The sequence below is a fragment of the Dendrobates tinctorius genome, unplaced genomic scaffold (genome assembly GCF_039654945.1).
Source record: "Dendrobates tinctorius isolate UK_male_01 unplaced genomic scaffold, ASM3965494v1 ptg000307l, whole genome shotgun sequence".
NCBI lineage: Eukaryota > Metazoa > Chordata > Amphibia > Anura > Dendrobatidae > Dendrobates > Dendrobates tinctorius.
In genome coordinates, this window is record NW_027361974.1 from 1322119 (window position 1) to 1337031 (window position 14913).

Consider the following 14913-nt stretch of genomic DNA (forward strand, 5'->3'; position numbering starts at 1 on the left):
CCCCGGCCTAACCCTAATTTTAGCCCAAACCCTATCTGTAACCCTAATTCCAACCCTAACCTTAGTTTGAACCCTAAATGGAAAAAAAATTTTTATATTATTTGCGCCTGGCTATGGGGGTGATAAAAGGGGGGTGTATTTGCTTTTTTTTTTCATTTTGATCACTGTGAGAGTGTATCACAGTGATCAAAATGAAAAATGAACGGGCAACCGGCAAATTCATGGGCGCCGCCATCTTGGACAATGACGGCGCCCATGATCCGGACGCTGGGAGCCACGGCGGGACACCGGGAGCACCATCGGAGGTCCCGGGGGGATCGGAAGGTGGGAGGGAGCAGATGACAGCGGCAACCGATCGCCGCCGTCCATCGGTGGCGGGGGCCAATCAGCCCCACCAGTCGTGTGTGTGTGTGTGTGTGTGTGGGGTCAGGTGTCAGTGTCCAGCCATGTCCGATGCTATTGCAGCATCGGCCATGGCTGGATTGTAATATTTCACCAAATTTCATTGGTGAAATACTACAAATCGCTCTGATTGGCTGTTTCACTTTTAACAGCCAATCAGAGTGATCGTAGGCACGTGGGGGCTAAGCCACGCCCCCTGGGATTAACTGTAGAGTCCTCTGTGTGCGGGTCGGGTGACCTTTCAGTGACCCCGGTCACCCGACCCGCATGGGGGCTATTTATAGCATGACGCCTACGTAGGCGTCATGGGTCGTGAAGGGGTTAAGTGGTGAGTTTTTTTCACCACTTATAGAACCTAGACCTGTTTGGTGTCTATGAACTCGTAATGACCTGGAGAATCATAATGGCAGGGCAGTTTAAGCATTTAGTGAACATAGTAAAAAGACTGAAATGACACATTTTTGCAATTTTACCACACTTGGAACTTTTTTTTCCCCATTTTCCAGTACACGGTATGTTAAGACTGATGGTGAAGTTCAATAGTACAACTCGTCCTGCAATAAACAAGGCCTCACACAGCCATAATGACGGGGGGAGGGGGGGGAAAAGTTATGGCTCTGCAAAGAATGGGAGCAAAAAACGAAAATGCATTTGGTCTAGTTGACCCCTAGCAGTATACGCTGCATCTGAGTTTTCTATCCGCCATCGCTTGGAAGCAGAAGTACCTACAACAACTTCTTCTTCCTGGAGTACAACCCCCAACATCCCCAGTAAAGCAGCAGATTCTGTCACGTCTTTTATTGTGTTTAGTATTTGGCACAGGTGAAAGGCACGTCAGAAAAACTCCGCATCCATAAATTATGTAGAAAAATAGACATTTCATCCACTAGTGAACGGGACCAACCCAGGAACTCTCCAATCCTGTGCCCATAGGAGGAAGTGACGGGGAGATTGGTAGGGAATCAGTCCACATCATACAACACTTCACCAGATCAGTTGTTAAAAATTGCGGCAATACCATAAAGCATGGGCAACATCAATGTGACAAGTGGCACGGAGATGAGAAGCACTGAAGGATAAAGTCTGCCCCAGCGGGGATGAGTAGGAGCTGGCACAGAGCTACGAGTGATCTGCAAAGTCTGGTCTGTTGCTCCACCACTTGTATGTCTAATTCATTCCTGTGATTGTGATCAATGTGAATAGATCTATAACACACATATAAGCCAGCGACAGTATGGCTCCACCGCCACCGTCCACTACACACACAGCCTAGCCGGCAGTAGTACGGCTTCACCGTCACTGCACAGCCCAACCAGCGATGGTACGGCTCCACCCTTACTGTCCGTTGCATGCAGCCTGACCGGCGATGGTACGGCTCCACCATTATAGACGTTGCACGGCCGCTGAAGCATCAGTAGTAACTAGTGGACTTTCTAGCAAGACCCCCTATAATGGATGAAAGCAGCAGCCCATCCCACATCCTTAAAAGGTTATAAAAAAAAAAAAAAGTGAAATTGTATTAAACGCCTGGAAACCTCTTACAATGATCCCATCACTGCCGACAATAAGGAACTTCCTGCCCAATTACCAAATTGTGTGATTGCACCCTGGGTGTGATACCAGTGATAAATTAATGTGGAAAGAATTGGGCTATGGGGAGGGGGGATAAAAGTGACTATGGCGACAGGTGATTTTTCGTTTTGGAGGAATTATAAACTACAGGGAAACTCCGATTAAGGGAAAAATAAAACACCCTGCAAAAAGGGAGAATGCTGAGAGTATCGGAGCAAGGCCCGACCTGGCTGGAGTCAGCGGTCCTCACGTTTCTGATCTTTCGCTTCCGTCGGGTGGGGGTGCGCGTACACTGACCGCTCTGTGACCGGTGTGTGGTAGAGTGACACATTCACTGGACGATGTCACATACAGCAGAGGGGTCCCGATCGCTCGGCTCAGACCCCACAACACATAGCAGCTATGATCTCCGTTAAGCCCGACCAGTACCGACAGCAGCGGGGTCTTCCTGTCCTGAAGTGTCACAGCGGCCCGGGCTGCAAGAGTCAATCACAGACCACGATGACTCCACGACCAGAGTGCAGGCTACACAAGAGCAGTCCGGACCCCCGGAGCAGTCCAGGTCCTCCAGCTTCGCGGTATCGGGGGCAGCGGCTGCACCTTTCAGGCAGTGGATTTCAGACAGCTCCTCTTCCCTTTCCAGGTCGCAGGTTTTGGAGAGCGGAGAGCCAATATCTGTCCTGTTCGGAGAGTCGCTGATGTCGCTTACGCTCTCGTCAGTGTCCGTTCCGCACGCTACGTGCAGGCTGTGCCTCCTGGCGGAGTATACGGCCCTTAGAGCGGAGCCCAACTCATCTTTTCCACCTCCTATGAATTCGGCGCAACTCCGGGTGCCATCTGGATTCAGAGTCCCGTCCTCCCGTCTTTGGATGGAGAGCTGCGAGGACAGAAAGACAGACAGTGAGAGGTTAACTCTAACAATGCTGCGGATGTGAGAAACAGCGCCACAGTGTGGGCCAAACTGTCAAGACAAAAATGGAACCCAGCTGCAATACCGAACACAGCCTATGGACAAGGGTGGCGCTGTTCTGGGGTGTGGAGATGAAGAATCCTAGAACATAACCCTCCGAGGTTGCAGGATGTAGGTGCTGTGCCCTCTATATATTCAGCTAACATGACGCCCTACCTAAAATTCTTTTTCCTGTTGAACAACCCCTTTAAGGCTCATTAACCCCTTAACGACCAGGGGTATTTTTGGTTTTATATTTTCATTTTTCCCCTCCCCTTCTTTCCAGAGCCATAATTTTTTTATTTTTCCTTTTATATGGCCATGTGAGGGCTTATTTTTTGCAGGACAAGTTGAACTTTTAAAGGATACCATTGGTTTTACTATATCGTGTACTCGAAAACGGGAAAAAAATTCCAAGTGCGGTGAAGTTGCAAAAAAAGTGCAATCCCACACTTGTTTTTTGCTTGGCTTTTTTGTTAGGTTCACTAGATGCTAAATCTGACCTGCCATTATGATTCTCCAGGTCATTACGAGTTCATAGACACCAAACATGTCTATGGCCTCTTTTATCTAAGTGGTGAAAAAAAATTCCAAAGTTTGCTTAAAAAAAAAATAAAAAATTGCGCAATTTTCCCGAGACCCGTAGCGTCTCCATTTTTCATGATCTGGGGTCGGGTGAGGGCTTATTTTTTCCGTGCCGGACTGACGTTTTTAATGATACCATGTTTGTGCAGATACATTCTTTTGATCGCCCGTTATTGCATTTTAATGCAATGTCTTGGTGACCAAAAAAACGTAATTCTGGCGTTTTGAATTTTTTTCTCGCTACGCCGTTTAGTGATCGGGTTAATGCTTTTTTTTATTGATCGGGCGATTCTGAACGTGGCGATACCTAATATGTGTATGTGGGATTTTTTTTTTACTGTTTTATTTTGATTGGGGCGAAAGGGGGGTGATTTGAACTTTTAGTTTTTTTAATTTTTTTTTATTTTTAAACTTTTTTTTTTTTTTTTTTTTACTTTTGGCATGCTTCAATAGCCTCCATAGGAGGCTAGAAGCTTGCGCAACCCGATCGGCTCTGCTACATATGGGCGATTAGCAGATCGTCCATATGTAGCAGATTTACTGCTGTGCTTTCAGCGCCGACCACCGGGTGGCGCTGAAAGCCATATGCCTGGAACAACCATAGAGGTCTGATAGAGACCTCTGGTTGTCCAGGCAACATGACGCCGACCCCCGATCACGTGATGGGGGTCGGCGATGACGTCATTTCCGGCTCGGCGGCCGGAAATGCTATTTAAATGCCCGCTGTCAGCGTTTGACAGCGGCATTTAACTAGTTAATAGGAGCGGGCGGACGGCGATTCCGCTAGCGCCTATTGCGGGCACATGTCAGCTGTTCATAACAGCTGACATGTCCCGGCTTTGATGCGGGCTCAGCGCCGGAGCCCTCATCAAAGCAGGGGAAATGTCTGATGACGGACTGTGTCCGTCATTGGACATTAAGGGGTTAAAGAAATACACACCTGATTGATAAAAGCATCATCAAAGTTAGGCATACTCTGATCTCTTCTTATTATCTTCTCAGTTGTGGATCTGAAAGAAAAACTTAAATTAAGAGATGAGAGAAGAATAAAAAGGGACGGTCCACTTCAGACAATCCCTTTATGACTAATGGCGGAGGGTCCCGTGCACTGAGAGGGGCTCGCACCGACCTCAGCGCTACCAGCTGCTTACTATGGCTTCTGCAACAACTAAAGCCGGGGATATCCCTCTAATTATAGTAAATGCAAAAAAAAGAAAATCACCAAATCTGCTTTACTCCTCACGTAGGAGGCAGCAGCAGAAGCAGAAGCCATCTGCCAGAGCTGAAAGCCACGACTATCACTCCCACTAAGGATAATGCACAAATCCTGAGACTGCAGCAACTCAACAAATCTCCTGAGCCTGAACTACTAGGAGAAAGGAGAGGCGTACCCAGGGCGAGAAGCGGGCCCAGAGGCGTACCCAGGGCGAGAAGCGGGCCCAGAGGCGCACACAGGGCGAGAAGCGGGCCCAGAGGCGCACACAGGGCGAGAAGCGGGCCCAGAGGCGCACACAGGGCGAGAAGCGGGCCCAGAGGCGCACACAGGGCGAGAAGCGGGCCCAGAGGCGCACACAGGGCGAGAAGCGGGCCCAGAGGCGCACACAGGGCGAGAAGCGGGCCCAGGGCGAGAAGCGGGCCCAGAGGCGCACCCAGGGCGAGAAGCGGGCCCAGAGGCGCACACAGGGCGAGAAGGAAGGAGCGACAACAAGAAGACAGCAGAATAGTGAGTACAGCTCTGGAGTAGAATACAGGATGTAACTCAGGATCAGTAAAGTAATGTATGTACACAGTGACTGCACCAGCAGAATAGTGAGTGCAGCTCTGGAGTAGAATACAGGATATAACTCAGGATCAGTAATGTATGTACACAGTGACTGCACCAGCAGAATAGTGAGTGCAGCTCTGGGGTATAATACAGGAGGTAACTCAGGATCAGTAATGTAATGTATGTACACAGTGACTGCACCAGCAGAATAGTGAGTGCAGCTCTGGAGTATAATACAGGATGTAACTCAGGATCAGTAATGTAATGTATGTACACAGTGACTGCACCAGCAGAATAGTGAGTGCAGCTCTGGAGTATAATACAGGATGTAACTCAGGATCAGTAATGTAATGTATGTACACAGTGACTGCACCAGCAGAATAGTGAGTGCAGCTCTGGAGTAGAATACAGGATGTAACTCAGGATCAGTAATGTAATGTATGTACACAGTGACTGCACCAGCAGAATAGTGAGTGCAGCTCTGGAGTAGAATACAGGTGGTAACTCAGGATCAGTAATGTATGTACACAGTGACTGCACCAGCAGAATAGTGAGTGCAGCTCTGGAGTATAATACAGGTGGTAACTCAGGATCAGTAATGTATGTACACAGTGACTGCTCCAGCAGAATAGTGAGTGCAGCTCTGGAGTATAATACAGGTGGTAACTCAGGATCAGTAATGTATGTACACAGTGACTGCACCAGCAGAATAGTGAGTGCAGCTCTGGAGTATAATACAGGTGGTAACTCAGGATCAGTAATGTAATGTATGTACACAGTGACTGCACCAGCAGAATAGTGAGTGCAGCTCTGGAGTATAATACAGGATGTAACTCAGGATCAGTAATGTATGTATACAGTGACTGCACCAGCAGAATAGTGAGTGCAGCTCTGGGGTATAATACAGGATGTAACTCAGGATCAGTAATGTATGTACACAGTGACTGCACCAGCAGAATAGTGAGTGCAGCTCTGGAGTATAATACAGGAGGTAACTCAGGATCAGTAATATAATGTATGTACACAGTGACTGCACCAGCAGAATAGTGAGTGCAGCTCTGGAGTATAATACAGGATGTAACTCAGGATCAGTAATGTATGTATACAGTGACTGCACCAGCAGAATACTGAGTGCAGCTCTGGGGTATAATACAGGATGTAACTCAGGATCAGTAATGTAATGTATGTACACAGTGACTGCACCAGCAGAATAGTGAGCGCAGCTCTGGGGTATAATACAGGATGTAACTCAGGATCAGTAATGTATGTACACAGTGACTGCACCAGCAGAAGAGGGAGTGCAGCTCTGGGGTATCATACAGTTATGTAACTCATACGTATCCTATACTGATCCTAAGTATTTTAGATAAAACTTACTTGGATGGTGGAACATCGGCTTTCCCGGGAGTGACAGGAGCTCCTGAGACGGTTGGACTAGAGGTCGATGCTGAAAGCGATAAAAGCATTTTAGTTGACTCTTATTATTACATTATCGCAGATGAATGTTGCAGACGCAGCGATAAAGAAATAGAAAAGACAGGATTATAGGGGATGAAGCTTCTTCTCACACTTTTTCCGGATGCGGCCAGGCTGCTCCTCGGACGTCGCTGCCCCGCCGTCCGTCGTCGTTTGGTTGGAGGCAGAGAGCAGGTGTTGGATTCGGAAGTTCTGTGATCAATAAAACATCATTTTAGACGTTTTGGGTCAATTGAAAAACCTCCAACAGAGTGTTCGCTCTGCGGCGGTAATCTCTTACCATGTGTGGAGGGGTTCAAAAGGCCCCTTAGAAATTGATGAAGGTACTAATTGACCATTTTATATATTTTTGAAGTCATCATATTTCTATTTTTTTTTTTTTTTTTTTTTTTTTTTTTATAATAGAGAGCTCTATGTTTCCAGCATGGACTTGGAAAAAATAAAAAACAATAAAAATTAAAAAGATATAAAAAAAATATATATATAATAATACAAAGTCTGTATCCGCCACCAGAGGGAGCTCTCTGTATACTGCTTTATATTACAGTACACTGCATAGCTCATATTCAGCCAGCTCCACCTAGTGGTGAGAAGTCAATAATACAAATACTTACCTCCTTTGCAAAATCCAGCGGGGAGTATTGTCGCTTGTTCCTCACGTCCGCCGAGGCCCCGTACAATAAAAGCAGCTTGACTAAACCCTCGTGATTCCTGCGGACGGCCTCGTGGAGAGCGGTGTTCCCTTTTACATTGCCGAGATTTACAGACGCTCCATGCTGGAGACGGGGAAAAAAGAAATGAGGGGGCGGTAGAGGATTATAAAGCAGAGATCTTCCACGATCGGTGACTTTTTTGCACCTCCAGTAATTGAGTCGCCATCTCTAGGTGGCCGGCCACGCAGGCGTATATTAGTGGCGTGTTCCCATTCGCGTCCTTCTTGTCCTTTCCTGCGCTGATCTCCATCAGGATCTTTACCACCTGGAAAATACATTAACTTTACACCCAATTTTTGCCTCCCCTTTTTCCAAAAGCCACAACCTCCAATGAAGCCCACCAAAGGCAGGGGATGACAGATGGCAGAAAGCGAGTCTCCCAAAAGGACCCTCAACATATCTGCACTCCATCATCAAGTCATAGGGGCCAAAGGGCGCCCCACTAAAATGGTGATCGACGCTGGTACCCCCGTGTAAGAGTCAGGTTCGGCTACCAAGACCCTCCTTACAAGCCCACCTGATGTAGGACGCCCGCACACAACTCACCTCGAGATGGCCCTTGTGGCAGGCCAAGTGCAGAGGAAGAGCCCGGTTTCCGTTCTTGGCATCCACGTGAGCCCCGTGTTTCAGGAGCAGATTCACGAGGACGTAATGACCGTGCAGGGCTGCGATGTGTAGGGGGGTGAACCCATCCCGGCTGCTCATGTTGACCCCAAGACCACTGCTGGGAATCCTGCTCAGCTTCTGCAAACGCAAAGCCAACTTCGCCAATCAGCAATGCCCATAGGAATGACTGGGCATTGCTGGGTACCCAATTAGAAAGTCACTTGAAATTTAAAAGGGTGGTTCCTATAAGGACTGACCTTCTGAACAGGGCCACACGTGCGACACTGGCACAGGGGATGACAAAACTCCATGTTCCCAACCAAACAGTCCTCTGGTTCATCATCGTAGTCATCATCCACCCACTCCAGGAGGTAGCGGACCTGCGGGCAGAGAAAACAGCCTATGGGATAGATGATACTACACACTGCAATGACAGGAGTGGTGGTCCTCTGAAACAGATATCCAGACAACTTCTGCCCATATGTCCCTTAGGTGCTTTGCTCAGCCTGCAAGCCAGAAAGAGACATTCCCTTCCGGGGGCACTGGACAAGTCCTCGTATTACATGGACGACCCCTCAACGGAACGGTCGAAGTGTAATGCAAAATATGCCGAGCAGCAAAAATCATCACAGTGCTGCCATTATCTCGCCACCATGATCTCCCAGGCTTCGTTTGTATGTTGTAAATCGTGCTCACTGGAACCTTCAGTAGTTTAGAAATTCTAATGTAACCAATGCCATCAGTATGATTTGCAACAATAAGGTTGCAAAGGTCATGAGACGGCTCACAGGTTTTACCCATCATGATATGTTGCTTGTGTGAGGAGATGCCTTTTTATAGGCCATCAGTTGAACCAGCTGATATTTGTCACTAAGTGGCAAAATTACTTTCTAATATGGATATATGTCAGCCGATGTCATGGAGTTTCTATGGCCTTTTTGCAACTCTCTTCCTTCATGTGTTCAAGGAAATAGGGAAAAAGTATTGATCAATATTACACATGATTTATGGACATCTATGGTGATTTCTTTGCCTGTGTGGATTGGATGGGTACCCACATCTGGTGAGAATTTCATGTCGATGGCACCTTTAGAAGTAGATTCACTTACAAAATTGGTGACGTGCGCAATACTTATTTCGCCTGCTGTGTATTTCTAAGTGGCTGTGATTTTTTTTCCTTACAGACATTGACAGCAGCATTTAAGTGGTTCAACAGCAGCATTTGGAGCTGGCTCTGATCTCTGCTGCTGGCGGCATGTGCCGGCTGTACGACACCAATCCCGAGATCGCCCCATACACCTGCATCATTTTTCCAAAGTGCCGTACCATTTCCAGGTCCCCATCGGAGACGGCTCGTAAGAGTTTCTCCACCTAAAAGAATACATATGTATTAATCATTAATGGAAGGAGTGCGGATGTAATGAGCCACCCCTTAATCTATGGGGTGGGAAGCCAACCCCCATCATCTGCTGCCACTGGGAAAACACCAGGGTGGTCTAGGTTGGACGATTATCGCCCTCTATCACTGGATCAGCAGTGTCGGGGATATTATGGCCGCTTATCGCTCCCTACGGGAATGATGACGTTACCTCCTTGTATTTGCTTCTGACGTCATCTTGCCTGGTGGAAGGCGAGGAAAGGCTGGAGTCAGAGGAATCTCTGCTGATGGTGTCCGCCGACCGAGGAGGGGACTGGCTGAGAGACTGCACCGAAACCCACCGTAAAGAGACAAGGGGGGGGGGGGGGGGGGGGTGACGTGAATAGACAGAAAGCAGATCTGGTGTCTAGTCTACGGCTCCGTCGCCACGTCTTACCTCTGAATTACTCGGCCTCCTGGTGTCCCCCACTTGGGCAGACTCCATGATGGACAGAATCTAGGAGAGAAAGTGAGAACGATGTGCTAATCAGAAGTACTGGTTTTGGGTTGGTCAGCAGCGATGGTTCGCTACAATGTGTCATATATATTTCCCCGCAGAGGATTAGATGGGATGCAATTGTAGCAAACCCTCAGCTCTTGGCAGTGTTCCACTAATGTCTAGGACGCGGCGGCATTACCTTGGAGTTGAGCGCGCAGTGCAGCGGCGTCTCCTTCCTCCTGTTGGCTTTGTTTGTGTCGGCTCCGTTCTGTAGCAGCACCTCAATAATGGGCTGATAGCCCCAGCGGGCGGCGATGTGCAGCGCGGAGTCGCCCTTCTCATTCCCACAATCCAGTCTACAAGAGGTGACATCGTAATAGACTAAAGCCTTCACACACTGGAAGAAGAGGGTACAGGTAATCGGTGCTGGCACCGCATCCAGAGGGGCACCCAGAGAAAGCCAACATCCCACCGCGGCCAGAATATCCCACCCTGAGAACGCCACCGACCCCCCCGAATATACCACCCTGATAAAGCCACTGTCCCACCGCATCACATATCCCACCTCGAGAAAGCCAACGTCCCACCCCCCCCGAATATCCCACCCCGATAAAGCCACCGTCCCACCACCTCAAATATTCCACCATGAGAAAGCCAACGTCCCACCCCCCGAATATCCCGCCCAGAGAAAGCCAACGTCCCACCCCCCAATATCCCGCCCAGAGAAAGCCACTGTCCCACGCCCCCGAATATCCCACCCAGAGAAAGCCACCGTCCCACATATTCCACCTGAGAAACCCACCTCCCCTCTACAAATTATCCCACCCAGAAAAAAAAACACAATCTCAAATCCCCCCCCAAATATCCCACCCCAAGATAGCCAAGGTCCCCCCTCCCCCCCCCAAATATCCCACCCCGAGAAAGCCAACGTTCCACCCTGAGAAACCTGGGCAACTATGGCCGGCCAGAGGCGGCGCCGGACAGCCCAGCCCCTCGAAGCGCTATCGCACCCTTGCGTGTACTCACATCTTCATGTCCGTGCGTGCAGGCCAGGTGCAGCGGGGTGTTCCCATTGTTATCCTGGATGTCTCGGCTCGCCTTGTAATGTAACAAGAGCAGCTAAAAATTCAAGAAAAAAAAAAAAAATCAAAAATAAATAAAAAAAAAAAAATTCAGGAAAAACCTTCGGACGCACGATAAACCGGCCATTCAATTCTCCAAGTCTCCTGCTGCCATATATGACGACCTGGTGTTAGAAAAGGGTGAACTGTAGTGTCTGCTTACAATGGAAGGAGGGAGGCTCCGCAGCAGCACAGAGCCTTTCAGGAGGGGAGTGTGCGGATTTTAGAAGAGCTAGCGACATTTATACTAATGAGGTAGTGTAAATAATGGGGTCTTTTAGCAGCACAGAGTGTTTCAGGACCCCGGGGAGCACCATGTGTGCGCGCTCGGCCTCCGCTGACTCACCGCGATCTTCTGGTGTCCTTTCTGGCAGGCGAGGTGAAGCGGCGTGGAGCCGTGGTAATCGGTGGCGTTCACCACTGCGCCTTTACAGATCAGGAGATCGATAAACTGAGACTGGCCTAGAAAAAGAAGGACGACGTGAAGGTGTGAACAGCGGGATAACGTCTCTGCGCCCTGTATACGAGGGGGGGGGGTCTCAAATCTCCGCCTGCGATCCTGCGCCAGCGGGAGGCCTCAGACAGAACGCGTCAGTGTGAACGAGGCCAACGGCCGGGCGCAGCAATCCGAAAAGGGCAAGTAATAAGGGGGCTTACCGCAAATCGCTGCGATGTGAAGGGGGGTGTAACCCCGATCATCTCGAGAAAGCGGAGTCACGATAGAAGTGTCATTTAACTTCCTAAGAAAGAAATAAAGGAGGGAAAAAAAAATTAGTGCTGTAAAATGTCGATCGTCCACCTCCCGAGAGATGGAGGATGAGAGACTGCGCATGTGCGACCACTCGGCACATCAGGTGGACGTGTGCATGGATATACACCATGAACACCAGGTGGCGCCATATTACAAATGTCAGATCTCTGCACCGGTCGCAGGTGAAGGGCAACATTCCCTGTCAATGTGATACTGATCGACAGAACTTCCCCTTTAAGAAGCCTTTACCCAGACGCCAGCTTGTCGCAGCTGTCGCAGGAGCAGAGCGGGTGACACATCTTCTGCACGACTTCCTCATCCGCATCTCCTTGGTTCAGCATCTTCTCCACCTCTTCTTTGTTGCCAGAGGCAATGTGCTGCATGGTAGAAAGTGAAACAGAGGTACCAGAGGTCCCAGCAATCCCAGCACTGTACAGGTGGGCGACTACTGGGTACAGGACTGCGCCGACGCCACTCACCTGGAATAAACAGTCGATGGGGGCAGAGGAGGTCCTGGACAGCAGGTTCAGTCTCTGCCAGAGCGGGGATTTATCGCTTCCATCGGGATCCTAAGAGAATGTATAGAAAATCCCTTTAAACTGGAAAAGTAAAAAGACCCGACCGATATCCATCTTACTCACGGCTGCGGCCTGGGTCAGGTGTCCCTGTCGGATATATTCGATGGCCGCCTCCACGGACGTCAGGCAGTAACCCAGCTCATCCTTGGCCGTGCTGCAGAAGCGGAAATTTTTGATGTAACTCAGGTTTGCCATCCTGGAAAAGCAAAAAAAAAAAAAAAAAAAAGGGCTGCTTTAGCTTAGCGCCACCCCTGTCCACAGGTGGTCTGTGGTACTGCATTCATTTTAATAGGAGATGAGCACCCGACGACGGACACTACCACGGGGTGCCAATCTGGCTCTGTACATGGGGCATCTCCAGCTGCTGTGCCCTGATCACCACCAATCTAATATTGCACATCTATCCGAACCTGAAGGGCCTGGACAACCCCTTTAATCCAGTCAGTGACTACCTACCAGTTTGGAATCTCTGTTTTCACAAGCAGGTAGAGCAGCACGGACAGAAGGTCGTCGGCGCACATCGTCTCCATGTTCACTGCAACCGATAGGAGGAAAAAAAAAAAAAAAAAGTTAAAATTTGGTTGAAATGGCGCAAAATAAGAAATTGTGATACCAAAAAAGATAAGAAAAATATTAAAAAGATAGTTTTGTCATTAACATTTTCTTAGACACTGGAAGGACCGGTGCGGGGTGACATTAGGGGTCTCCTATAAGGTCCAGCACCAAAATGGCGACATGGGGCCCCCGGCAGCCATGATAACTTATGGGCCCACACACTGCCACCATTTAAACGCCGCCGCTAGCAAAGACACGCTGTCACCTGTAGATGGCCTGCTCCGTCCTGCACAGATAGACATTCGCACCCAACATAGGACAGACGTGGGTTAATCCGAGATGGCAGCCTTGCTCCGGGGCGGACCCCGCTTACCTCTCTGGCTGGGAGAATGCATGATGGTCTGCACCACTTTCTTCAGGCACAGCAGCTTCTGCTGGGGGGACGTGCAGCGGTTCAGGTGGCCGAGGACTCGCTTAGCGCGAGGAATGTTAATGCTGCAAGAGACACCGACAGTTAAAATGTCTCCATGGCCCCAATGATCCAATCACCGAGACTGGAGAGATGAGATCTCTAACATACCGGGGGCGTGCAGACCTTTGCAACCTCTCGATCTCATCTGATCCATATCCCCGGTCACCTTGCGGCTCCTCCTTACCTGAACTCGGTCTTAACGCCGATATCCTTCTGTTGCAGGTCCTGAAGACTCCTCGTAATCTTGTTAAAGGCAGCATCCTGGCAATTAGATCCAGACTGATAATTAGTGAGAGATCGAGCGGGCCGGCAGACGGAGAAGAATGGCACCAAATGCCTGGTAATACGGATTACAGAGACCGCCGCCTGCGATACAAGTGCAGATGCAGCATAGACGAGGCCACCACACAGCAGGGCCGCCACGCTACAGGGCCTACACGCAGCAGGGCACAGGACGCCACGCAGCGGGGTACAGGATGCCACAAAGCAGGGCAGAGGACGCCATGCAGCAGAGGACGCCACGCAGCAGGGCAGAGGACGCCATGCAGCAGAGGACGCCACGCAGCAGGCCAGACGCCGCCACACAGTGGGGTACAAGACGGCACGCAGAAGAGGACGCCACGCAGCAGGGCAAAGGACGCCACGCAGCTGGGCACAGGACGCCACAAAGCAGGGCAGAGGACGCCACAAAGCAGGGCAGAGGACGCCATGCAGCAAGCCAGACGCCGCCACACAGTGGGGTACAAGACGCCATGCAGCAGAGGACGCCACGCAGCTGGGCACAGGACGCCACGCAGCTGGGCACAGGACGCCACAAAGCAGGGCAGAGAACGCCATGCAGCAGAGGACGCCATGCAGCAGGCCAGACGCCGCCACACAATGGGGTACAAGACGCCACGCAGAAGAGGACGCCACGCAGCAAGCCAGACGCCGCCACACAGTGGGGTACAAGACGCCATGCAGCAGAGGACGCCATGCAGCAGGCCAGACGCCGCCACACAATGGGGTACAAGACGCCACGCAGAAGAGGACGCCACGCAGCAAGCCAGATGCCGCCACACAGTGGGGTACAAGACGCCATGCAGCAGAGGACGCCACGCAGCAGGGCACAGGACGCCACGCAGCTGGGCACAGGACGCCACAAAGCAGAGCCAACACGCAGCAGGGCACAGGACGCTACAAAGCAGGGCAGAGGACGCCACAAAGCAGGGCAGAGGACACCATGCAGCAGAGGACGCCATGCAGCAGGCCAGACGCCGCCACACAGTGGGGTACAAGACGCCACGCAGCAGAGGACGCCACGCAGCAGGCCAGACGCCGCCACACAGTGGGGTACAAGACGCCACGCAGCAGAGGACGCCACGCAGCAGGCCAGACGCCGCCACACAGTGGGGTACAATACGCCATGCAGCAGAGGACGCCACGCAGCAGGCCAGACGCCGCCACACAGTGGGGTACAAGACGCCATGCAGCAGAGGACACCAGGCAGCAGGCCAGACGCAGCCACACAGT

General features: G+C 50.4%; 1 protein-coding gene across 3 annotated transcripts in view; it reads right to left on the reverse strand.

Annotated features, from left to right (window-relative positions):
• Positions 1-1185: 1185 nt before the first annotated feature.
• ANKRD27 (ankyrin repeat domain 27) overlaps positions 1186-14913 on the reverse strand; it is a 35055-nt gene continuing 21327 nt past the window's right edge. The window contains exons 9-29 of one of the 3 annotated variants that reach the window (XM_073560831.1): positions 13586-13662; positions 13303-13424; positions 12831-12909; positions 12438-12528; positions 12276-12365; positions 12046-12173; positions 11703-11785; positions 11392-11507; positions 10951-11043; positions 10124-10321; positions 9883-9942; positions 9658-9771; positions 9395-9439; positions 8326-8448; positions 8009-8206; positions 7608-7727; positions 7364-7525; positions 6842-6941; positions 6651-6720; positions 4449-4530; positions 1186-2851 (exon numbers count right to left, since the gene is read on the reverse strand). In XM_073560831.1, coding sequence (XP_073416932.1) covers positions 2387-2851; positions 4449-4530; positions 6651-6720; positions 6842-6941; positions 7364-7525; positions 7608-7727; positions 8009-8206; positions 8326-8448; positions 9395-9439; positions 9658-9771; positions 9883-9942; positions 10124-10321; positions 10951-11043; positions 11392-11507; positions 11703-11785; positions 12046-12173; positions 12276-12365; positions 12438-12528; positions 12831-12909; positions 13303-13424; positions 13586-13662 — 2616 coding nt within the window. In that variant the 3' untranslated portion in view covers positions 1186-2386. Of the gene's footprint in view, positions 2852-4448; positions 4531-6650; positions 6721-6841; positions 6942-7363; positions 7526-7607; positions 7728-8008; positions 8207-8325; positions 8449-9394; positions 9440-9657; positions 9772-9882; positions 9943-10123; positions 10322-10950; positions 11044-11391; positions 11508-11702; positions 11786-12045; positions 12174-12275; positions 12366-12437; positions 12571-12830; positions 12910-13302; positions 13425-13585; positions 13663-14913 lie in introns of all 3 variants that reach the window. The other 2 variants (XM_073560830.1, XM_073560829.1) reach the window with 2 other exon arrangements.